The 24783-nt window shown below is 34.9% G+C and overlaps 1 protein-coding gene across 2 annotated transcripts in view; it reads right to left on the bottom strand.

The window, feature by feature from the left end:
* Positions 1–24783, bottom strand: part of NKAIN2 (sodium/potassium transporting ATPase interacting 2) — a gene marked incomplete at both ends in the record, with an annotated part of 967930 nt that overhangs the window by 491969 nt on the left and 451178 nt on the right. For both annotated transcript variants that reach the window (XM_082669379.1, XM_082669380.1), the window contains one exon: positions 17445–17582. In XM_082669379.1, coding sequence (XP_082525505.1) covers positions 17445–17582 — 138 coding nt within the window. The remainder of the gene's footprint in view (positions 1–17444; positions 17583–24783) is intronic.

The following is a 24783-nucleotide window of genomic DNA, read 5'->3' as shown; positions in this document are numbered from 1 at the left end:
AACAAGAGGAACATCGTTGGCTAGGGAATACCTGCTCTGAACTTACTTTGGTATCGTGGTTATAATGGACCCACTAAATGATGATTAATGAAAAGCCTTTAGAGTATCTTTAGAGAAAAAAGGGGGAGCAAAAAATAGGAAGAACTAAAGCTTTATTGTTTTTATGGTGATAACTTGGCAGACTATCTCTTCCCAAAAGTGTGTATTTTGACTTGACTTCCATTTCCTGGTATATGAGATTGAATAAAAATAAAAGTTCATATTCGCTATACATCACAACAGCGATATATAAAAAAGAGGCTAGCTAGATGAAAATCTAAGGATAATAACAGAAAGCTCAGGGTTTCCATGACTGTTGGTTATTAAAAAGACAAAATAAAAGCAGCAGGGGCGCTTGAATGCTTTCATATGCTTAATAATTAAATCGTTACCAATATCACATAAATAAAACTTTGCACTGTGAAAAATAATCTAATAAAAATGGTTTTCTTCAAAACTTTTTAAAAACTGAAAGATTATTAACTAACATGAGTGAAATGAAATAATTTATAATTTTTCTACTTCCAAAATAATTCAGAACCCAGCAATCCTAATCTGATTTCACTTATTTAAAAAAGCTGGGCAAAAAAAAAAAAAAAAAAAGCTGGGCTTCCCTGGTGGCCCAGTGGTTAAGAATCCTCCTGCCAAGGCAGGGCACACGGGTTCCATCCCTGGTCCGGGAAGATCCCACATGCCATGGAGCAACTAAGCCCATGTGCCACAACTACTGAGCCTGTGCTCTAGAGCCTGTGAGCCACAACTACTAAGCCCATGCACCACAACTACTGAGGCTGGTGCGCCTAGAGCCTGTGCTCTGCAACAAGAGAAGCCACTGCAATGAGAAGCCTGTGCACTGCAACAAAGAGTAGCGCCCGCTCGCCACAACTAGAGAAAGCCCACGCGCAGCAACAAGGACCCAACGCAGCCAAAAATAAATAAATTAAAAATAATAATAATTTAAAAAGCTGCTGGACCATAAAGACAGACAGTTTTTGAGAAAAGATGCATAGCCATTGATGAAAGAAGAAAAATGTATTATATGTAACATGTATAAGAGCTCAGTCATCCATCCTGATTCCTCTGAGAACAATCTCCATATCTTTCTTCTTTATTTACTATGGTTTTGTCCAGATATCAGAAATATAAATATACAGATGTAAATATGTGAATTTGTACCCAATTTAGTATCAATATAATTATTTCCCAAATTCTCGAATATATTTGATGGATAGCATCCTTATATTCCTACATACCTCTACAAAAGAGCTTAAAAGATGTGCTTTTTAAAAATTATTCCTCAGGGGCTTCCCTGGTGGCGCAGTGTTTGAGAGTCCGCCTGCCAATGTAGGGGACACGGGTTCGTGCCCCGGTCCGGGAGGATCCCACATGCCGCGAAGCGGCTGGGCCCGTGAGCCATGGCCGCTGAGCCTGCGCGTCCGGAGCCTGGGCTCCGCAATGGGAGAGGCCACAACAGCGAGAGGGTCGCGTACCGTAAAAAAAAAACAAACAAATTGACTCCAATGCATTTCAGAAAATGATAGGTCTAGGCAGACAGAGGTTTAACAGTGGAGTTTAGATAACATGCTCCTGTGCATGGAGTTCCCAGATGAGTCAATGCTTCCAAAAACCACTGACAAGATGTCTACAAATACAGCACCAGAGATGACCAGGAAAATGGCAACTATTCCATTAAGGAGACAACTGGGCGATCAAAAAGCATCCTGCAGCTAAAACTGTTCACAAGGTAGCTGAAGGATCAACTTCAGACCATTTTGTGATACTGTTGCAAATAAAGGTTTATTTTGAAATAAACAGTATAGAGAATATTACACAAAAGCGGTTTTGTAATAATTACTACTCTTAGAGACGATTTCTTCAGTTAGTTTCAATTTGGTTGACATGATAAAAGGACAATTATTAATGAATTTCAGAATTAAATAAATTGAAGTTGAAATCCTTTGTTCAGTCACACCATTTTTTTTTCCTTTTTAAAGGATTGTTTGCAATTGTTACTTGACACACCAACTAACATAAGAAAACCCAAAGCAAGAAAGTCATAAAGCTACCTTTTCAATTTGCCACAATTATTACCATAAAATTTAGCAAATACCCTGGAGGTGGTACCCATGTTACGTCAAGACCGTGCCTCCTCTTATTACTGTGGAATAAAGGAGGAGGGCAAAAGCAGGAGTGAGATGCCACTGACCTTAGCTGTTTTCTTGATTCAGAGGTAATAATGCATGGAGTGAGAAAGAAAAGGGAATAAGAAAAGAGACCAACCCAGGAATAAAGAAGAGATTTTAAAAAGAAATAAATCAATATTACTGGAACTCCAAGACAATAACGTAAAACAAAGGCTCTAGAAAATAGATGCTCTGTCAAAATTTATATTACCAAAATCATGCAAGAAGTGGAAAACTTGAAAAGACCAATCACTGTAGAATAGATTGGAAAGATGATTAAACAGCTACCATCCATGAAAGTACTAGAACTAGATGATTTCATAGATGAGTTCTAGGAAACATAAATAGCTCCAATCCTACTTGAACTATTACAAATCACAGAAGGGAATCTCCCCGATTTATTTTTTGAAGCTTGCATAACTTGCAAAATATTATAAGTGAAAAGCTATGAATCAATCTCATTTTTGAATAAAGATGTAACAATGGAAATAAAAATATTAGAATTAGAATTTAATAACTGAAGCAAAGAGTAATATATTACAAACACATATGGTATAGCCTAGTAAAGGAAGGTTGGGTTAATATTAGAACATTTATCAACCCAGTTGAATGTATCCAAAATTTTAAGAAGTAATATTACCATATTAATACAGGTTCAAAAACATTTAATAAAATGCATTACCATTCTTGATAATTGAAGGAAACTAAATATGGTAAAGACTATTTAATAAATACCAATAGCAATTACACAATAAATAGCAAAATACTAAAATCTTTACATTTAAATTCAGCAACTTGACTGAGATTCCTGCAGTTGCCACTTATATTTAACTGTCTTAGAGAGTCTTATGAATACAATAAGGATATAAAATAAATACTATTAACATTAGACATAAATGAAAAAAGTTTATTTTTTTAAAGCTATCACCCAAAAAACTCAAGAGATGCTAGAAAACCTTTATTAATAAGATAATTTGAAAATGATAAATATGCCAAAGCAACATATTTTCTCCATTTTAATAATAAGCACTTAGAAAGGGGAAAATATTCCATTCACAATTGTTATAAAACCTGTAAGAGTATATAGAAATAAACTTAACAAGAAAAGTATAAAATCTACATGAAAAAAGCCTACAAAGTCTTACTGAAAATCAAAATAATACAAGATAAATAAAATGGCATACCAACTTGTTGAATGGGGAACCTAAAACTCATAAAGTATCTCTTTCATAAAATTAATTTTTTTTTTTTTTGCGGTACGCGGGCCTCTCACTGCTGCGGCCTCTCCCGTTGCGGAGCACAGGGTCCGGACGCGCAGGCTCAGCGGCCACGGCCCACAGGCCCAGCCGCTCCACGGCATGCGGGATCCTCCCAGACTGGAGCACGAACCCGCATCCCCTGCATCGGCAGGCGGACTCTCAACCACTGCGCCACCAGGGAAGCCCCATAAAATTAATTTTTAAAAAAAGTAATTTCAATTATAGTTCTAATAGGTTTAATTTTTTGAATTGAATATAATAATTTTAAAATTAACATTAAAGAATAGATATTGGAGGATAGCAAAAGAAAATATGAACAGATGGCAGACTTGCTTTACCATCTGTTAGAACACATTATAAACCCATTGTAGTCACTAATTGGGTAGTGACAGAGTACACAAATGAAACAGTGGACTAGAATACAGAGCTGAGAAAAAAAATCCTGCATATATGATAATTTAATGTAAACAAATAAGATATTTCAATTATTTGGGGAAATAAATGGTGGCACAAATTGTTACCCATTGGAAGAAAATAGTGTTGGTGCCCCATTTGATATTAAAATATGTTCTCGATGAATTAAGAGTTTACTATAAAAATTAACAATAAATATCTTAGAAGAAAATATAGGAGATTAAATGTGTAGCTGAGAGTGGGTATATCTTTATTACCAAGACAGGAGACTCAGAATCTATAAATATTTTACTAGATAAGAATTTAAAAAAATTATTTTGGCCAAAGAGACCAATATAAAAACACATAGCATATGAGAGATTTGAGGAAATTTTCAATACACATTGAAAAATGATGGGTTAATTTCTATAATATCAAAACAACTTAATGTCTATAAATACAAACTAAAAAGGACAAGATAAATATCTCAAAAAATGTGCAAAGATTTGGACATTCTACACATTGTAAACTGATTCAACATATTCAAAGAACGATGCAGCCTTATATAATTAAATAGAAAATGTTGATGGTAAGTAAAAGAAAAAAATGTATAACAATATACTAGATTTTAAATAAATGTGTGGACATTGAAAAATTGGAAAATAGATTTAAAAAAATGATAACAGTGCAATTATCTCTGGTTATCAGCATTTTGAATACGTTTTGGTTTCATTTTTATACATTCTTAACTGTTTTTCTGTACCCAAATACCCTTGTCTTTAGTCTTCTCAAGGTTAGTAACTGGCATTACACTCCATCAGTTGCTATTATTCAAGTGTAAAGGTAGAATAATTGTCAGCTTGGTAGAGAATTTACTAAATATTACTAAATATATAAAGTATAAATACATATGCATTTGACAGTATTACATTTTGATTGGGACCATTTCAGAAGCAGCCTTCATGCCAGAGATCTGTGGTTATTTGAACCTTTATTGCTAGTGATTTCTTGACTGTGATACCTGTAACACCTGGCAATGAGATCCCTGTAGAGGTGGTCACTGAAATTAAGATGATTCCTGATTCCTGGTTGTGTATGATTTAACATCAAAGCCCCCAGGAACTACTGAATGGGAGTAATAAATTTCTTGTTCTATTAAAGATATATGTATCTTTAAGAGAGAGAGAGAGAGAGGGAGAACTTTCATATTGTAACATCCTTCTGTGACCTATTACTTACTGCCTATATACTGCCTGTCTTCCCCACAAGAGCTTGGATTTGGTCTTTTCAGCGTTGAATCCACAGTGTCTAGAAGAGTGTCTGGCACAGAGTAAGTGCTAGTCAATATTTGTATAGTGAAAGAACAAAGAATTACTTTTGTCAGAAAATAAATCTAGAAAGCTTTCTTGTGTGTTTGTTTTGGAAAACTTTGTCAGTTCACATGTTTAGTCTTAAAATTATGTGCATCCAATATTTAAGTTCATCAGGAACTCAAGATTAAACAACCTAATGCATAAGGAAAGCATTACTATTCCCAGGATTGGGATGAAGGAGAGCAGAATATGACGCCCCAAAATACGCCGCTTTGGCATATTGATTATTTTGAATTAGTTGAAAGAAATCTCCCATGTAAAGGGTACCCCCTATACCAGGACAAAGAGAGACATTCTTATCACCAGAGATAGGGAATTTACGGCCAAGAAGGCTGTATAAACAAACCTTGTTACTTCCTCACTAATTTACTACCCCAATGCAAAACTTCTTTGTCTTATCAATTCTTCAAAAATGCATTGTTTCTTTCTCTAAAAGGCATAAGAACTGCCTGCTTTGGTCACTTCTTTGAGTCTCATATTTTTAATGGATTCCTACAGGTAGAAAATTAAATTTATCTTTCTCCTGTTAATCCATAATTTAATTATTAAACCATCCAAAGAACCTAGAAGGGAAGAAGGGAAAAGTTTTCCTTCTCTACAGAGACAAGAGAGATTTTTCTTGTGAGTCTGTTGAAAGCAATGCTTTCAACAAAATCTTTACAATGAATCAAGGTCATAAGTCTGTTTCTCATAAAATCACTTAATGTAGGTTAATTGACATATTGCTAAAATGCAATTCAGGAGTAAAAAATATCCTGTGAATGGCAGTGATTTTGAGGTTTTCCTGAAAAGCACTAGGCATGCAGATAATCTATAATACTGGCTAACTGGAGGCCCATGGACTTTAATGGACAGTCCGCTGGTGGTTAGAATGATACCAGGAAGGTGAGAAGTAGACAAGACTTGTACTTGACTAAACCACACACCTAGGCACACAGGTAGGCTAATGAATTTCAACAGCAGAATCATGGTTCTCCGCTACAGAAAATATCAGGTTTACACTTAACAGACAAAAGGACAATTTACGTCCTACAAAATCTACACCGTAAAAATTTGCTGCATTTTGTTGTAAACTAGACAACTGTTTTGGGTATATGTACTCAAACTGCTTCTTCAGTCATTAAAAAGAAAAACCAAAAAATAAACAAACAAAAAAACACCCGAGAATGCCAAGGCACTGGCTGGTAAACCTTGCAAAATAAACTGGTTATAAAATGTACACATAAGTAATTATATGACATTACTCTATGCATAAGGTAACTATATATAGGCTTGTGAAATATTTGGAGGTTTCTCCCCTAAATGCTGACTGTAATTTTAGAAAAATAGAACTGTCACTACATTTTTGGTACTAATTCTAAACATACCAGGTGTCTAATAAAGGCACTCAGTAAAGGCACTCTTAGTTTAGGATGATAAAATCATGTCATCTACATATTAGATAATATTTACTATTTTTATCTAAAAGTGGTATCAAGTTATTAGGGAACAGTTTACAAAGGGTCTGAGACATATCCCTATCTGGTCACACCCATGTAACTAATAAGACAATAAAAGTTTAGAACTGAATTCTTAAAATTTTCCCCCAAATTATTCATCTTGCTTTAATCATTGCCTTGTCAAATGACTCCACCATTTCCCAGTCTCTTCTTGAAAACATCTACAAACATATCTGTCATTTCATTTCTCCTTCCCCACCATGTTGCTAGCCATTTAGGACCACTACCTATATAAAACCCTTTAATTGTCTACAGAATGTCTTATATAAACAATTTAGCACGCTCAAGTATTTTCTTCACAACCTGGCCCCTATCTACATATTTAGCCTTACTTTTAATCAGTACAGCCTCTGTGTAGCAGCCATGTGTACCTGATAGAAATCAATAAAAATACAATTATATATTTAAACACCTTCATGTTTTCACTTTTGTTACCTTTGCCTGAAATTCTCCCCTCTTCCTGTCTTTTCCATGATACACTACTCATACTTTAAGTCTTAGTTCATGTGTCATTTCGTCTATGAAGCACCTCCTGAACCTTTCCAGCCCCCAGGTTGACTTACCCAACCTGTTCTGGGGATCTTGTGATATCCTTTACATATTTCTCTCATAGTATTTATGAAAAGCATTGTGTTTACATGGTTACATGTTTCTTTCCCCCTCTATTAAAATGTAAACATTTGGAGCCTTTGTTTACATGGTATGCCTTTTGCATAGCACAGTGCTTACCATATAATGGACAATCAATTAATGGCTTTTTAAAGGGTGAAGAGATTCTAACAGTCATTGGCTTTCCACACCTTTGCATAACAAAGCCGCCTGCTCAGCTCTCACTGAAAATAGGAAATGATTCCAAAGTAACATATGTTTAATGCACTTTAATAGTTATCATTCCACTTTTGATTCAAAATGGCAAACTGAGCATGCAGCCTGTACAGTATTGCTAAAATTATTAGCAATAAAGCATCAGCAGCAGAGCTATTTCTGCCAACTGCTGGAAGAGGAAGACCAGACATTTAAGTGCTGACTAATAAGCAGAGTGGAGCAACTGGCAGTCCAGGATGTGTATGGAGGGGCAGTAGACACAAAGGAAGCTAAACTACTAGGCAGAATTCTTTATAATCTGAGACTGGAGGAAGGAACATGTAAACAAAGGGGTGTGTAAAAGTGGGCTGGAAAACAGAGATAGTTCCTCCACCACCTTTAGAACCAGAAAACCATTTAATCCCCTAGAGAGAAAATGAGATTTTTTTTAATAAGTAAATAAACAGTTATAATACATAATAACTATTAAATGAAATTATCTGGGGATAACAAAGTCAAATGTTCAAAAGCATAGAAAATCATCAAAATGATAGATACATACAAAGTCCAGAGTTGAAGGTATTTGTGCTTTCAAATCAAAAGGGCCTACAAAATTTTCAGTTAGGTCCACACTTAAACACCTCATTTGGAAATGGTAAGACAACACGCATGAAATGAATATTTCAAGAATTTTTAAAAAGTTATCTACGAATGAAGAACAGATCAATATCAGACTTCCCATGAATAACACTGCTTCCTAGAATACAATTGAACAATTACTTCAGTGCTTGAAGGAAAATTAATTCTCACCCATGAATTCGTCCTCTAGTAAACCTATTACTCAAGTGTAAAGATAGAATAAACTCAGAAAGCTTACCTCGTGAACATGATTTTTCAGGAATTTGGGTGAAGAGTATCATAAAGAAAATACGTAGGATCTAACAAAGCTTGAATCTAACTCAGGGGGGTGCAGAGCAGGGAAGATGGATGTGTAATAGGCCTGGAGAGTCACCAATTTAGACAGGAGAGGATAGGGTACTGAGAGGGAAGTCTCCAGGGAAGAAGAGCCTAGCCTAAAAACAAAAACCCACATTTAAAATCATGGTCAAATCTAAAGAAAATGGTCTAAATTCAAACAGGAAAGCAGTGGGTTTCCAAAATACAAATAGAATAAGAATTGGAAATATACTTAGGATACACTTCTTAAAAAAGCCTTTTTCTTACGTTCAAGAATAAAAGAAAGGCAAACTCTAGTGGATAGGGGGAGGGGGATTTGGGGGGTAGGGGCTGTCAAAACAAAGTGTGATCCAAAAATAAACTCGAGTGAAATGATTTTGCTTTTACAGACCCTCTGAGATGTCTATATATAGACCACAGAAGAACTATAAAGAGACTAGGAACAGCTGGAGAAGGGTAAGACTTTTATTTTAAGTCTAATTTTACATTTTGATTTTTAAAATTCTGCATAAATTAATATGATTTTTTTTTTATTTTAGGAAAGAAATAATACACACATATGTGTGTGTGTGTGTGTGTGTGTATATATATATATATATATATCTCACGTCTCCTCTCAAAATTTTTTTCCAAAAATTATTAGATGACTTACAAATAGGAACTTAGATTGTTAAAATGTAATTACTTATATTTGTCACATTCTATAAATCTTTAGTCACAGTCTAACATCAGAATGTGAGCACAAAGTTATCTTCTTGTAGAAAAAATGGCCCACAATTCCCTAAGGGAACACATCCTTTTGAGAATAAATTGCATTCACCATGTTGCATTATTACATTTATTTTAGGACTACAGGCTAAATCCATAAAAACTTGTAATGATGTTTTTTTTTTTTTTTTCCCTTCCAGGCTTATGGGAAAAGAGTTAGTTTCACGATTACTCTAAGTCATTAGAAGCAATGTTAATTTACTACTATCTCAAGTCTTTTCATCTCTAATCTACATTGATTTTCTGTCCTGAACAGAAAGTGTGCATTTTTAATGCTTTAGCTGCAATACATTTTCTTTTGGGTAGTTTTTTTCCTGCAAAAAGTGAATAAAAGACTCAAAACAACTGCTTAAACATAGATTAATAATTTCCTAGACATGACTGAAAAGAGTACACAAATTTTTAGGGAGGTAACGTTACTAGAGTGAAAGAAGCAAATGACCTGGAAATAGGGCCCAGAACCTACTCCTCATTTATTGCTGTTGGTTATAGTCTCCATGGGGACCTGAGCTCCTTGAACACTTAAAATTCAAATCATGGCTGATTATCAGTACATAGTAAATTCCAAAAATGTAGAGTCTTTTTTTTTTTTGTCACACAAATTGAGTTTGTGACTATTTGCTTTTACAGACCCTCTGAAGAGTCTATACATTTCCCGAATCGCCGTAACAGAATGTTTTTACAAAATAGATCTTAGCTTTCTTTTCTGGTGCTCCAGGCACCTTGTGGCCCTCAAGACTTGCCCAGGATGACATGGGGATCCTTTCCTTTTAGTATACTGGCTCAAGGAAAAGCAAAATCAAGGAAGTCAATGCAGGTGTTGATTTGTCTGAAGCTGTCTCATTACTGTCTCTGTATGCCGTGCCCTCCCTCCATGGAGAGAAGGATGTGTGTCAATTCACAAAGCAATACTCACTGACAAGCACATATTAATACTTTAAAAAAATAACTGTAGAAAAAAACAAACAAGAAACCAAAAAAGCGCGGCCCAAATTGAGGAACAAAAGTTTAGTGCTCAGCAACAATCTGAAATCATCCATCTAAAACCTTAATATGCAAACTAAAAGTAGTATTCAATTCTTCATTATTTTGGAAGAATGAGTAGGGGTCTAATGACAGTCTAATAGTTCATTATTTTTAAAACCCAATGAATGAAGATTCATGAACACTGGCTTTTCTTTCTAACCATCACAGCCCTGCTCCCTGAAATTAGCTTTAATCACGTTATTTTAATCTCTTGATTTTTCGGTAACAAAACAGGAAACCAATCCCAATTTTTCCCACTCATTTAATTTTGGATTAGCTATTGTAGTTTTTCATGGAAAAACTCTTCAATAGGTACAATAATATACATACATACATACATATTTTTGGTATATAATATGGGTGTTTTTTCGGTTACATAGAAACAAACTCTCCCATCAGTTATTGGAAGCTCTTTGCAAATAAATGTGGAAAGAGATACTTTTGTTCTTAATTAATATATATATAATATATTATACATAATTATATATATTGTATATAATTATATATAATATATAATATATAATTTAATATATATTAGATGTAAATTATGTTATATATGCATATGTACATATGCATACATATGAATTACCATTATTAAAACGCTGATTGCCATAATAAAATTTGTTTTAAATACCATTCTAATTCACTATTTCTGGAACTTAAGGATTCCCTATGATATTGTTCTTCTGCAAAAATATCCATCGCTAAAGGTTTTGTGTTCTTAATTCTTGAGAAATAAGGTCATTTCCTCACTAAATACAGAGCTAAAAACATAATCCTTGATATAGGGATGGCAGAGCACAATTTAAAATCTAAATGATCTTCAAACTGCAAATGCCATGATGGATTTTGGATTTGCCAATAACTTAACAAAACCTGTTTTCATTTGTCAGATAAATTGTGGCCCTCTGAGCTGTGCACCTAAAAGACAGTTCAGTACAATGGTTAAGAGAAGGGGTTTGGTTAACAGCATGGGTCCACATCCTGACTCTGCTATTTCCTAGTCATACCAGTTTGAACAAAAATTTTATAAAGTTAATGTGAGTTCTGTAGGATTTGTAGAGGAAGGAATCTAGTAGAATCTGTGGATAGTAATGGAAGTGGTAAGAAAAAAAGAAACATGATTCTTATAAATATTACTGTGATTTTGGTATGCCGTCCTCTTCTCTGTTTTTATGAAATCTGAGTAATGGATTTTTAGCTACTTTGAATCTATTTCTAGTTTTGGGATGAGTTTCATCGACCAAGCCAGTGGTTCCAAGCTCTATAAATTATTCTTTTTTCTTTCAAAAATAACTTGGTTAAATAGAGAGAAACAAAGCAAGGGAGGGAGGGAAGGAAGGAAGGAGAAGGAAAAAAAGGAAAGAAGGAAGGAAGAAAGGAAGGAAAGAAGGAAGGGAGGGAGGAAGGAATGGAGGGAGGGGAAAAAAAATTGAGAGTTATGGCAACATGTCTTGTGGCAATATCTCCAAACAAATTGCTATGCCTTCACCAGGTAGGAACCTACACACTCCTCAGATTATTTTAGAGTTTAAAGCAGTGCAACTCATTAACATTTTTGGTCATTAACTAATAACCACTGGATATCTTAAATCATGTTCTGCTTGCCAGTGTCTTTAGCCCAAATGAAGATGCATTTGGCAATTCCATTTATGACATAAGCTAATTCTTTCATGGGAGCCATTTGTATGTATTTATGTATGAATTATTCCACCAGAATTAATCTGGCCTTTTCTCTGGGACTCTCGATGCTATAGAGAATTATACAGTACAGACGATTTCTATGGATTCTTGCTTCAGATTTCCTTTGCTTGGAATTGAAAGCAGCTATTTAATTTTACTTCAACATATTATATTCTTTGAAATGACAGAGGCCCACAAAGGGTATTAACGAGTTCTTGTCCTAATTAACTGTTTTAAATTTAAAATATTTTCTTCTTTGCTCTTATGAAATAGAAGACTAGTAGAGGAAAAAAAACTCATTACCAGTGCTATTTAAATTTTATTGGTTGCTACTGTGCTCAGTGTTTCAGAGGATGTCCACATGCTTTTTTTTGAGGGGGGGTAGTTTTCAATTAAACAATAAAATGTCCCATCAATAAACTGAAACTCTTTACAAATAGCAAATGTGGAAAGGGATACTTTTTCCTTAGATTCTATTTCAGGGCATCTGCCTTTTTCTTTTAGCAAAATTAGCCCTAAGGATAATGAAGACATCATCACACTTTTCAAAATGAAATTTAAAGCAATAGAGGATATCACGAAGGGAAAGGGAGTTAATTTTAATAAGAGAAAAGTAATAAAAATCAAAATGAAATTGATATTTAAAGGGTAAATACCTTTACTATGTGATCCAAATATAAAAATTGTTATGATAAACACCTCTATAGAAAAAAATTGAACAAACACAAAATGACAGTCCCTCGAAAAGGAAATAGAAATGGTTAATGAATATATGAAAAAGCCCAACTCAGTAAAATAAGAAATGCAATAAAAAATGACACTTTTTCTCCTAGTAGATTAAAAAATATGAGAACAGATAATATTCAGGGTTAGCAAGAGTGCAGAGAAATACACTCTGCTGTACACTGGTGGGAGGATAATTCAATAAAATGATGTTGGATCAGTAATTATCAATTATATAACAAAAAACTTAAAATTGTTCATATTATTTAGTTATATCTAGGTATTTCTCCTAAGGACTGAAATCAGAAATGAAGATGAGGGTATTTTTTTATGGAGATGATTATAGGGAAATATGTGTCATAAAAACATGAAAATAGTATAATGTATAATAATATATAATATACCATAAGATACAGCATATATTATGTTTCATAGTATAATATACAATAATAGTGTAAAAGGTTAAATGAACAATGAAATAGCCATATGAATTCCAAAATTGATGTCACATTACATAAAAAAAATACACGAGATGTAGCATAATCTGATACATTTCAGTTGCACATACGTGAAGGAAATGTGCAAAAATATCAATAATAAGTTTCACTTGTGAAATTATGAAAGTGCTTATCTCTATTTTTATACTAAATTGTTTTCTATTTCAATATAAAATGACAAATATAGAAATCATAAAGGCTTACATTTTTAGGGGAGAGGAAAAGAAATTTCATTGTTAATATTTAAGTCTCCAGAGAGCCTATGGAAATTTCTTAACTGCAGCAGTACAGTGTTGTTAGTTGCAGCTTGTCTGATAACTGTAGGAAGTTATAAGATCTTCCAGTTACCAGGAAGATTCCTGCTAAACTCAGATCCTTCATTGACCAGAATTTCTGTCATCTATGATTCCATTCAAGTTTCTTTTAATTAAAATTCCTTTTATCAGACTTCCCTGGTGATGCAGTGGTTAAGAATCCTCCTGCCAATGCAGGGGACATGGGTTCGAGCCCTGGTCCAGGAAGATCCCACATGCCACGGAGCAACGAAACCCATGCGCTGCAACTACTGAGCCTGCACTCTAGAGACTGCGTGCCACAACTACTGAGCCCACACGCCACAACTGCGGAAGCCCAGGTGCCTAGAGCCCATGCTCCACAACCACAACAAGAGAAGCCACCACAGTGAGAAGCCTGTGCACTGCAACGAAGAGGAGCCCCCACTCGCCGCAAGTAGAGAAAGCTCGCGTGCAGCAACGAAGACCCAATGCAGCCAAAAAATAAAATTTCTTTTATCATCTTTAGGCAAACAAAATTTTTGACTCCATTTTTATGGCAAATTCTCTATTTTCCTGAATCAACTTTTGACCTTCAACATGACATCATGCCACTAGATTCCATGAATTTGGTATACAGAAATGGTTTGTTATACAGAAATTACAGAGAAATAGATAACTAGAACAGAAATTGAGTGGTACTGTAACACAAACCTAAAACACACAGCATTAATTTTGAGACAAGGTGGCAGCTGGAGACCAGAAGGGCAGTGAGAAGAATCAGTGAAAACAGGAAAAACAGTAAAGAAATTGTTTTTGAGGACTGGAGAAAAGAGGACTCACAATAATTATTATTGGAACAATAAGCTTAACTATTGCCTGAAATAATTTTGAAGATAGAAAATATACCTATAAACTTGTGGATCTGGCTAAAGGGATATCCAAGCAAACAGTTGGCAGTGTTATTTGTAATCTTTTAGCCATACATAACATGGTATTATAAGAGAGATGAGCTAAAGAAAGAACAATTCAGTTTTCAAGTAGAATTTAGAAGATATATTGCTAACTCAAGACTTTCTGGGTTGGAAAATAAAAGTTTCACATTTACAGCATCTCCAGCTGGCAAAAGATTTTCCAAGTTAAGACACTGTTTCAAGAAAAAGAACAGATTAAGGATTCTGTCTGCAAGACAAGATCAAATCAAAGATGTAGCGCTAAGACACAGTGTTAAGACCTCAGAAAGATTTCAGAGATCCTCTCAATTATATAAAAGTTCTACATCTTAAGTGTGTCCCACAGTATCCTAACTCTTATGTAACACTAGAGAGAGTGTCCTGTCTTGAAAACACAGGACACTGTCTCTAGTGGGTATGTATTTTATTGAAGAGGATTGATAGGGACAGAATAAAGGGACAAAGTAGGTGATTAAACAGTTAATCCCACTAGGGGATTGTAAGTAGAGAAAAGTAGAGAAAAAAAGTATGGGAGACCCCCATAAGTTAATGATCATTCAAGAAAGCAGGTTTGCTTAACCACAAAACCATGGAGGCTTGTTTAGCAACAAAACCATGCAACAGAAGCATGAGACATGCCCCCAAACAATAAACAATGATGGCATGAGACCCACATCCTGCTCAAGGAGCTTAGTAGATTAATGATTCCTAGGACACACTCCTCTGCACACACTAAAAACAAAAATATAAAGAAAAGGTCACATTATACTAAAACGTGAGATGATTTACCATTTTTAGCATATGTTGCCACCTTTTTTGCTCATTTCCATTGCACCATCGACAGTCCTGGCTTGACCAGGTAGGGACAAGAAAACTCCCCCACACAACATGGAGGAGGTGCTGATGATAGAAGCTTGCCATCTACTCAAGAATGAGGAAGAAGGTGGTCTTCTCTCCCTACCCACTTTTCCTTTGATTATAAAACTGTAGCCCAGTAAGTTCGTGGCATGGCACCCTCTCGCCCGCTTGCTTGTAAGCTTCACAAGTCTCCCATTCTAATAAATCACTTCTTATCTATCAATTTGCCTCTCGCTGAATTCTTTCTGCACTGAGGCATAAAGAACCAGAGCTCCACAGAGCCGCCCCCCTGCCCCGCATAGAATGCCACCTAGTGGTTTCGGGATGGAATTATAATTTGGTACACAGAAATATCACACAAAAAAATTTAAGAGTTGTAGCAGCTTAAAATAAAAGTGGCGGAAAGAGTTCAACCAATAGCTTACAACACCATGCTCTATTTTAAATTGCCTATCAGGCTATTTCTAGTATATACAGTTCAGTATTATTTTCAAATGATAATAAGCATAAAATTATTATAGCTAACATTTACTGAGCACTTTTTAAATACCAAGCATTGTGCCGAGATCATTTATAGAATATCCCACTTACTCCTCAAAAAAAAACAAAAAACCAAAAACAAACACAAAAAACCTTTTAAACTGTTCAAACATTTTGATCCACGCCTAGATTTTCATTCCAGGAACTTTATCACAAAAAAGAGATGACATATTTATATGGTGATACTCAGAGCAACACTATTTATTAGAATAAAATCATGGAGAAGCCTCAAAGTCTAATGAAAGAGGAAAGTTAAATTGAGAATCTTTCACATGATGGCTTATAATATATCAATTGAAGCATATGAGTCACTATAACTATTGCTTTCATTTTTAATGTAAAAAATCTAAGGATTGGTCAGGTTATGCTGTCCAAAGTCACACAGAAATTGGTAGATGAAAGATTTCAACCCTGGAATTATGACTTCAGAAAACCCACTCCCAAGCACTGTACCACCTTCCTTATATTGGATCAAATTACAATTTATAAAAGAAAGTAAACACTACTATCATATCTTATCATTGAGAAACTTCACTCTGCAACAGAACACATCCTACTTGTAATCTTGTGAAAAGTATTACAAGATTTACAGGGAAACACACCCTTAGAGGTGACATACACTCATTTCTGGGTATGTTCCCAGAGGAGAAGACTATGGGCTTCTGACTCAGCCTTAGCCAGACAGTGGATATCTTGATCCCAGCTGCCACCACATTGCCTGTTTCAGTGCCAATGAGCTTTATCTGGGTCCCAGATGACAGAGAGTGAACAGGTCATAGGAGGGCATCTTTTATGTTAAGGAGGCTTTCGTGAAACCCGAGAAGGCCTGCTGGTTTGTGTTGAATAAGGCAGATATTTAGCTACACTGTCTTATATAAATGCCTTTACCAAACTTTTGCTTTATAATTTAAAATAAATGCCTATAGATTTTTGCTTTGTCAAAAACAGAAGAAATAGAAAAAAATGGTGACACTAAAAAAATCTACATTAATGAAGAGCTATAGCTGAGATCTGAGGCACATACAAGAGTAAAAGATCTTGTTATGGTTCCCATAGCAACTGCAACACAGTTGCATTTCACTTTTATGTTAAGTACGTTTAACTTGAGTGGGAATGCAAAATACTTCCTCTGAGCCAAAAAGAGAATTATGGAGAACACAGAGACCATGTTCCAGACTATTCTGGCTTTCAAGTATGTCAAATATTAACCCTAATACGTATTAACATTTTCCCATCAATACTATATGTTCATTTGTATTGATTTTAAACTACCTTTATTCAATTTATAAAATATAATTATCTAAAATGGGAAGAAGTCCCATTAAAATCTGTTAAATCAGAAACCATGACTTTACAATTCATACATATAGGGGCACTGTCCTGCTTGTAATTATAAGAGAATATTGGCTGAAAGTACAATCTATGAAAATACAATCTGATTCCATTCACTGCCAAGTGTTTTAAGCTTGACATTTTTAATTACTGTAGATATAATCTGAAACTATATAAACAAACACATGGTGCTTTAAGCAAAGGATATACATAAAAATTTTCAAGACATTTGTAGTTTGCATATTTTTCTCTATTTCAATAATGAAAAGCAGGGAGGGTACTTACTCCTGTTATGTAACGAGGTCTATATTGAATAGTTCCAAATAAACCAAGAATGACGATAATAATATGTACAAAATTTGCCAGGATAGGTGCCCACTGATATCCAAGGAAGTCAAATATTTGCCTCTCCAGCACACAAACCTAGAAGAGCAAAACAGGATATATAGATAAGCAGTGATGAGAGAAAATAAAGGATCACACCGACATTATAATTAGCAATTGTAACTGTGTTACCATATCTGGCATTTGTCTTTAACAGTGAGAAAGACATTTTTAGGTATATTTCAAAGGAAGACTATGGAAGCCGTGGATCCAGAGACAGGTACAATCCTTTCAGGGATGATTTTATGGAGGCATCAAGTAGTATTCGCAGGATGTCATCTGTGCAGTCACAGGATAAATTATATTGTCATATGCATTGTCAAACACTTGAAGTCATCAACCAGCAAGTTCGGGAAATGACGTCCACACCAAGGGCTTGTTGTTAGGATCTGCTCAAATGTCACTGTATAAGTTGGGAATAGAGCAAAGGGGGTTGATGGAGAGGAAAAAGAATTCTTCGGCAAGTCAAGAGACCAGATTCTGGATGTCGACCTGCCACTAGGCAGCTGTAGTGCCCCAGGTAAGTCATTTCCTTCCTCTGGGAGTCTGATTTGATTACTCATTTGTAAAATGTAAGACTTTGACTAATGTCTAGGGTCCTTCTAACTTTAATAGTACTAGATTATAAATCAAATGTGACTTTAAAAAAAATCATATCCAGTTACCTATAGTAACCAGGAAAAAGAAGGGCCCTGAAAGAAACTTAAAACAATTTTTTATTTTAAAAAATAAAAATAAAGCATCACTGTTATAAAAACAAGAAACTTAAGGCATTTGAAATTCTTCCATATTCATCTGTGTTTACAAGTTTACAATTAAGTCATAGGTAAACAGTGGGGGAAGAAAAGCAAAACCAATCAAACAACCAACTCACCGACCAACCAAACAACACCCTGAGATTGGTCAGTAGTCTAGAAGTGCCACTTTATATTGACAAGTGAAACCTGAATAGCTGACAAGCCTCTCATCAGATCTAACAAAGCAAAAGGGAATGGTGTGAATTAAACGCAGCTTTATTTTTCCTGCCTGCCCTCAGGTGGAATGATAACAAACTGTCTGTTCCTAGTAAAACACTGTAAAAGGACCTGATGTTAAGCACGGAGATTCAACAATTGTTTTTCAATTAACTTTTAAAGGAAAATGATTTTAAAACCCCTAAGTCACTAACTATGCTTTATCACTCTGCTTTAATGATATTTCTTTTCAGAAGAACACACTAACTCTTCAAACAGACGGTTTGCTTTTAAATTAAATACCTGTAGCCTAGGTTTGAAGACTTCTTGAATGACCATTATTCCCACTGCAGTTCTTTAACTGACAGCACATTTTCTCATCAGGCATTGAAGGAGAAAATAAACTCATGACAACTGTTTGCATGACACCTCTATTTCCTAAGACACACCAGGTACCATGTTACGTTGTAACAGTAAGAGTCCAGCCTAAACAAATCTTAAGTTTCACTTAGTCCTGGCAGTGAATAAAAAAAAAAAAAAAGAGAGGATCTAGGTCCAGGTCTGTTCTATGCTACATATTCTAAATCCAAAATACCCACCAGAGTCCCAACAGTGGAATTCAATATTCTGATTGATTAACAAACAGACTGTCATGGAATATGCACATAACCCAAGCCTCATAAACTTTGAACTGTCTCCTGATGAAACATTCCTTCAATTGTTATCATGCAGTCAACACTCCTTATAAAGGAGGCCCATTTGTGATGTTAAGCAATATTACATATGCCTTGTTGGAATTCATCAACATTATCAAAAGATAAGTGGTTGTTCTCAGCATTGCTAATTGTCTATATAAAAGCTCCCTCTAACACAGAACTCTGTTATCTTTATCCTATGAATAAACAGTAAGTACAAATGTAAAACAGCAGCAAGAAGAATTTAAACTCTATAAATTTTGAGCATCATAACTGTGGGGACACAGCAGGGAAAAGGTATAGAGGATAAGTGCATCAGTCAAACAGTGGGAAATCCCTCAATAAATGCTCCAATTATGGAAGAAAAGAGCAAGTACCATCGTTAATTATAACAAATATATAGAGAATAATATACTCACTAAGTCTGCAAGGCTAAAATGAAGTTGCATCAACATTTATCAGTCTTCTTTTATGACAGAACTAATGGTTTCATCAAACATTACTTATGAGGTTATGCAGACTGAACAAGCTAATGTGCAGTTCTTCACTTATAGTATTTCTGCTTTTTCCTCCTCTTTTTGATGGGCTCCTTAGTCATCCTAAGTAGCTTTATCACAGGTTTTACTGTTTAGAGCTAGGGCTGAAGAATGGAAGATTTCAGTAAGTATAAAGGGAATTAACAATTTACAGAGTAGGTACAGTCTTTCCTAAGAACTCCTTCCAACAGGATGTATATTAACTATGAAATCACTAGGAGGTTGTGGAGTTAGAGGAAAGAGAATATTTTCTTTTTTAAGTTAATTGAATTTTTAAAAATTAAAGTATAGTTGATTTACAATGTTGTGATAGTTTCAGGTATACAGCACGGTGATTCAGTTATACACACACACACACACGCACACACACACAACACACACACACACATACATATATATTCTTTTTCAGATTCTTTTCCCTTATAGGTTATTACAAAATAATGAGAATAATTCCCTGGCTATACCGTAGGTCCTTGTTGACTCTCTATTTTATATATAGTAGTGTGTCTATGTTAATCCCAACCTCCTAATTTATTCCCTCCCCTTTGAAAACCATAAGTTTTTTTCTATGTCTGTGAGTCTCTTTCTGTTTTGTAAATAAGTTCATCTGTATCCTTTTTTTTTTTAGATTCCACATGTAAGTGATATCATATAGTATTTGTCTTTCTCTGTCTGGCTTACTTCACTTAGTATGATAATCTCTATGTCCATCCATGTTGCTGGACAGTATTTCATTCAATTGGTATTCATTTCAAATGGCAGTATTTCATTCTTTTTTATGGCCGAGTACTATTTGTTAAAACACTTACTACATGCCAGACTTTCATACTATTCCTTGGTCATCGAATCTGCACAAAACCCAGAGAAGTAAATATTATTGTCTTATTTTTCAGACTAAGAAATCTAAGATGTAGTATGGCTATGTGATTTTCTTGCAGTCTCAGAAGTGGTAAGTGGTCCAACAGGAATGTAGGCGTATGTGCATGCCCTGTGCTGTGTCCTTGCTTTAGAACTCTTGCCACATCTAGTCCAAAAAAAGAAAGCTTTCACAGATTTTGCTGGAGGCATAGGTCGGGTACAGGATATATGCTACATTTTTACCTTATTTATTGTAGAATAGTATAGAGAATCTCTTTGATCATACTTGTCACCTCATAACATTATATCATCACTGGTCAAGGCAGAGTTCCTTTTCGTTTTGTTTTGTTTATTTTCTTATTTGACTCCAACAACCCATGCTCTCAATGTTATTCCCCTATCATCCACTGGACTCTAATATACTTATTTTATGCCCTTTGAAACACCTGACATACAAATAGATGCATATAGCCTTGAAAAACATTACTGCTGTTGTTTGTGTGTGTGGCATTTTCACATAAAAGGTCTTAGGGAATAAGTCTCTTTCATGCTTGTCTATTTTGCTAATTTTACATAAATTTTTAAAATGTTTTTTATTTATTTATTTTCTTATTAGTCATTCATTTTATACATATCAGTGTATACATGTCAATCTCAATTGCCTAATTCATCACACCACCACCACCACCCCCACCTGCTTTCCCCCCTTGGTGTCCATACGTTTTTCCTCTACTTCTGTGTCTCAATTTCTGCTCTGCAAACCGGTTAATCTGTACCATTATCTAGGTTCCACATATATGCGTTAATATGCAATATTTGTTTTTCTCTTTCTGACTTACTTCACTCTGTATGACAGTCTCTACAAGCATCCACGTCTCTACAAATGACCCAATTTCGTTACTTTTTATGGCTGAGTAATATTCCCTTGTACATATGTACCACATCTTCTTTATCCATTCGTCTGTCGATGGGCATTTAGGTTGCTTCCATGACCTGGCTATTGTAAATAGTGCTGCAATGAACATTGGGGTGAATGTGTCTTTTTGAATAATGGTTTTCTCTGGGTACATGCCCAGTAGTGGGATTGCTGGGTCATATGGTAATTCTATTTCTAGTTCCTTAAGGAACTTCCATACTGTTCTCCATAGTGGCTGTATCAATTTACACTCCCAACAACACCCTCTCCAGCATTTATTGCTTGTACATTTTCCGATGATGCCCATTCTAACTGGTGTGACGTGATACCTCACTGTAGTTTTGATTTGCATTTCTCTAATAAATAGTGATGTTGAGCAGCTTTTCAGGTGCTACTTGGCCATCTGTATGTCCTCTTTGGAGAGATGTCTATTTAGGTCTTCTGCCCAATTTTGGATTGGGCTGTTTTTTTAATATTGAGCTGCATGAGCTGTTTATATATTATGGAGATTAATCCTTTGTCCAATGATTCATTTGCAAATATTTTCTCCCATTCTGAGGGTTGTCTTTTGGTCTTGTTTATGGTTTCCTTTGCTGTGCAAAAGCTTTGAAGTTACATTAGGTGCCATTTGTTTATTTTTGTTTTTATTTCCATTACTCTTGGAGGTGGATCAAAAAATATCTTGCTGTGATTTATGTCAAAGAGTGTTCTTCCTAAGTTTTCCTCTAAGAGTTTGATAGTGCTCAGTCTTACATTTAGGTCTCTAATCCATTTTGAGTTTATTTTTGTGTATGGTGTTAGGGAGTGTTCTAATTTCATTCTTTTGCATGTAGCTGTCCAGTTTTCCCAGCACCACTTATTGAAGAGACTGTCTTTTCTCCATTGTATATCCTTGCCTCCTTTGTCATAGATTAGTTGACCAGAGGTGTGTGGGTTTATCTCTGGGCTTTCTATCTTGTTCTGTTGATCAATAGTTCTGTTTTTGTGCCAGTACCATATTGTCTAGATTACTTTGTAGCTTTGTAGCTTTGTAGTATAGTCTGAAGTCCGGGAGTCTGATTCCTCCAGCTCTGTTTTTTTCCCTCAAGACTGCTTTGACTATTCGGGGTCTTTTGTGTCTCCATACAAATTTTAACATTTTTTGTTCTAGCTCTGTAAAAAATGCCATTGGTAATTTGATAGGGATTGCATTGAATCTGTAGATTGCTTTGGGTAGTATAGTCATTTTCACAATATTGATTCTTCCAATCCAAGAACATGGTATATCTCTCCACCTGTTGGTATCATCTTTAATTTCTTTCATCAGTGTCTTACAGTTTTCTGCATACAGGTCTTTTGTCTACCTAGGTAGGTTTATTCCTAGGTATTTTATTCTTTTCATTGCAGTGGTAACTGGGAGTGTTTCCTTAATTTCTCTTTCATATTTTTCATCATTAGTGTATAGGAATGCAAGAGATTTCTGTGCATTAATTTTGTATCCTGCAACTTTACCAAATTCATTAATTAGCTCTAGTAGTTTTCTGGTGGCATCTTTAGGATTCTCTATGTATAGTATCATGTCATCTGCAAACAGTGATAGTTTTACTTCTTTTCCAATTTGTATTCCTTTTTCTTCTCTGATTGCTGTGGCTAGGACTTCCAAAACTATGTTGAATAATAGTGGTGAGAGTGGACATCCTTGTTTTGTTCCTGATCTTAGAGGAAATGGCGTCACTTTTTCACCATTTAGAATGATGTTTGCTGTGGGTTTGTTGTATATTGCCTTTATTATGTTGAAGTAGGTTCCCTCTATGCCCACTTTCTGGAGAGTTTTTATAATAAATGGGTGTTGAATTTTGTCAAAAGCTTTTTCTGCATTTATTGAGATGATCATATGGTTTTTCTTCTTCAATTTGTTAATATGGTGTATCACAATGATTGATTTGCATATATTGAAAAATCCTTACATCTCTGGGATAAATCCCACTTGATCATGCTGTATGATCCTTTTAATGTGCTGTTGGATTCTGTTTGCTAGTATTTTGTTGAGGATTTTTGCATCTATATTCAACAGTAATATTGTTCTGTAATTTTCTTTTCTTGTAGTATCTTTGTCTGGTTTTGGTATCAGGGTGATGGTGGCCTCATAGAATGAATTTCGGAGTTTTCCTTCTTCTGCAATTTTTTGGAAGAGTTTGAGAAGGATAGGTGTTAGCTCTTCTCTAAATGTTTGATAGAATTCACCTGTGAAGCCATCTGGTCCTGGACTTTTGTTTGTTGGAAGATTTTTAATCACAGTTTCAATTTCATTACTTGTGATTGGTCTGTTCATATTTTCTATTTCTTCCTGGTTCAGTCTTGGAAGATTATACCTTTCTAAGAATTTGTCCATTTCTTCCAGGTTGTCCATTTTATTGGCATACAGTTGCTTGTAGTAGTCTCTTAGGATCTTAGTATTTCTGTGGTGTCTGTTGTAACTTCTCCTTTTTCATTTCTAACTTTATTGATTTGAGTCCTCTCCCTCTTTTCCTTGATGAGTGTGGCTAAAGGTTTATCAATTTTGTTTATCTTCTCAAAGAACCTTCTTTTAGCTTTATTGATCTTTGCTATTGTTTTCTTTGTTTCTATTTCATTTATTTCTGCTCTGATTTTACGATTTCTTTCCTTCTGCTAACTTGGGTTTTGTTTGTTCTTCTTCCTCTACTTCCTTCAGGTGTAACATTAGATTGTTTATTTGAGATTTCTCTTGTTTCTTGAGGTAGACTTGTATAGCTATAAACTTCCCTCATAGACTGTTTTTGCTACATCCCATAGGTTTTGGATCGTCGTGTTTTCATTGTCATTTGTCTCTAGGTATTTTTTGATTTCCTCTTTGATTTCTTCAGTGATCTCTTGGTTATTTAGTAACGTATTGTTTAGCCTCCTTGTATTTGTGTGTTTTATGTTTTTTCCCTGTAATTGATTTCTAATCTCATAGCGTTGTGGTCAGAAAAGATGCTTGATATGATTTCAATTTTCTTAAATTTACTGAGGCTTGATTTGTGACTCAAGATGTGATCTATCCTGGAGAATGTTCCATGCACACTTGAGAAGAAAGTATAATCTGAGGTTTTTGGATGGAATGTCCTATAAATATCAATTAAATCTATCTGGTCTATTGTGTCATTTAAAGCTTGTGTTTCCTTATTAATTTTCTGTTTGGATGATCTGTCCAGTGGTGTAAGTGAGGTGTTAAAGTCTCCCACTATTATTGTGTTACTCTCGATTTTCTCTTTTAGAGCTGTTAGCAGTTGCCTTATGTAT

The sequence above is a fragment of the Grampus griseus genome (assembly GCF_964374135.1).
Source record: "Grampus griseus genome assembly, chromosome: 13".
In the NCBI taxonomy this organism is placed as follows: domain Eukaryota; kingdom Metazoa; phylum Chordata; class Mammalia; order Artiodactyla; family Delphinidae; genus Grampus; species Grampus griseus.
The sequence above is the reverse complement of the archived record's forward strand: the minus strand, read 5'-3'. Positions and strand labels throughout refer to the sequence as shown.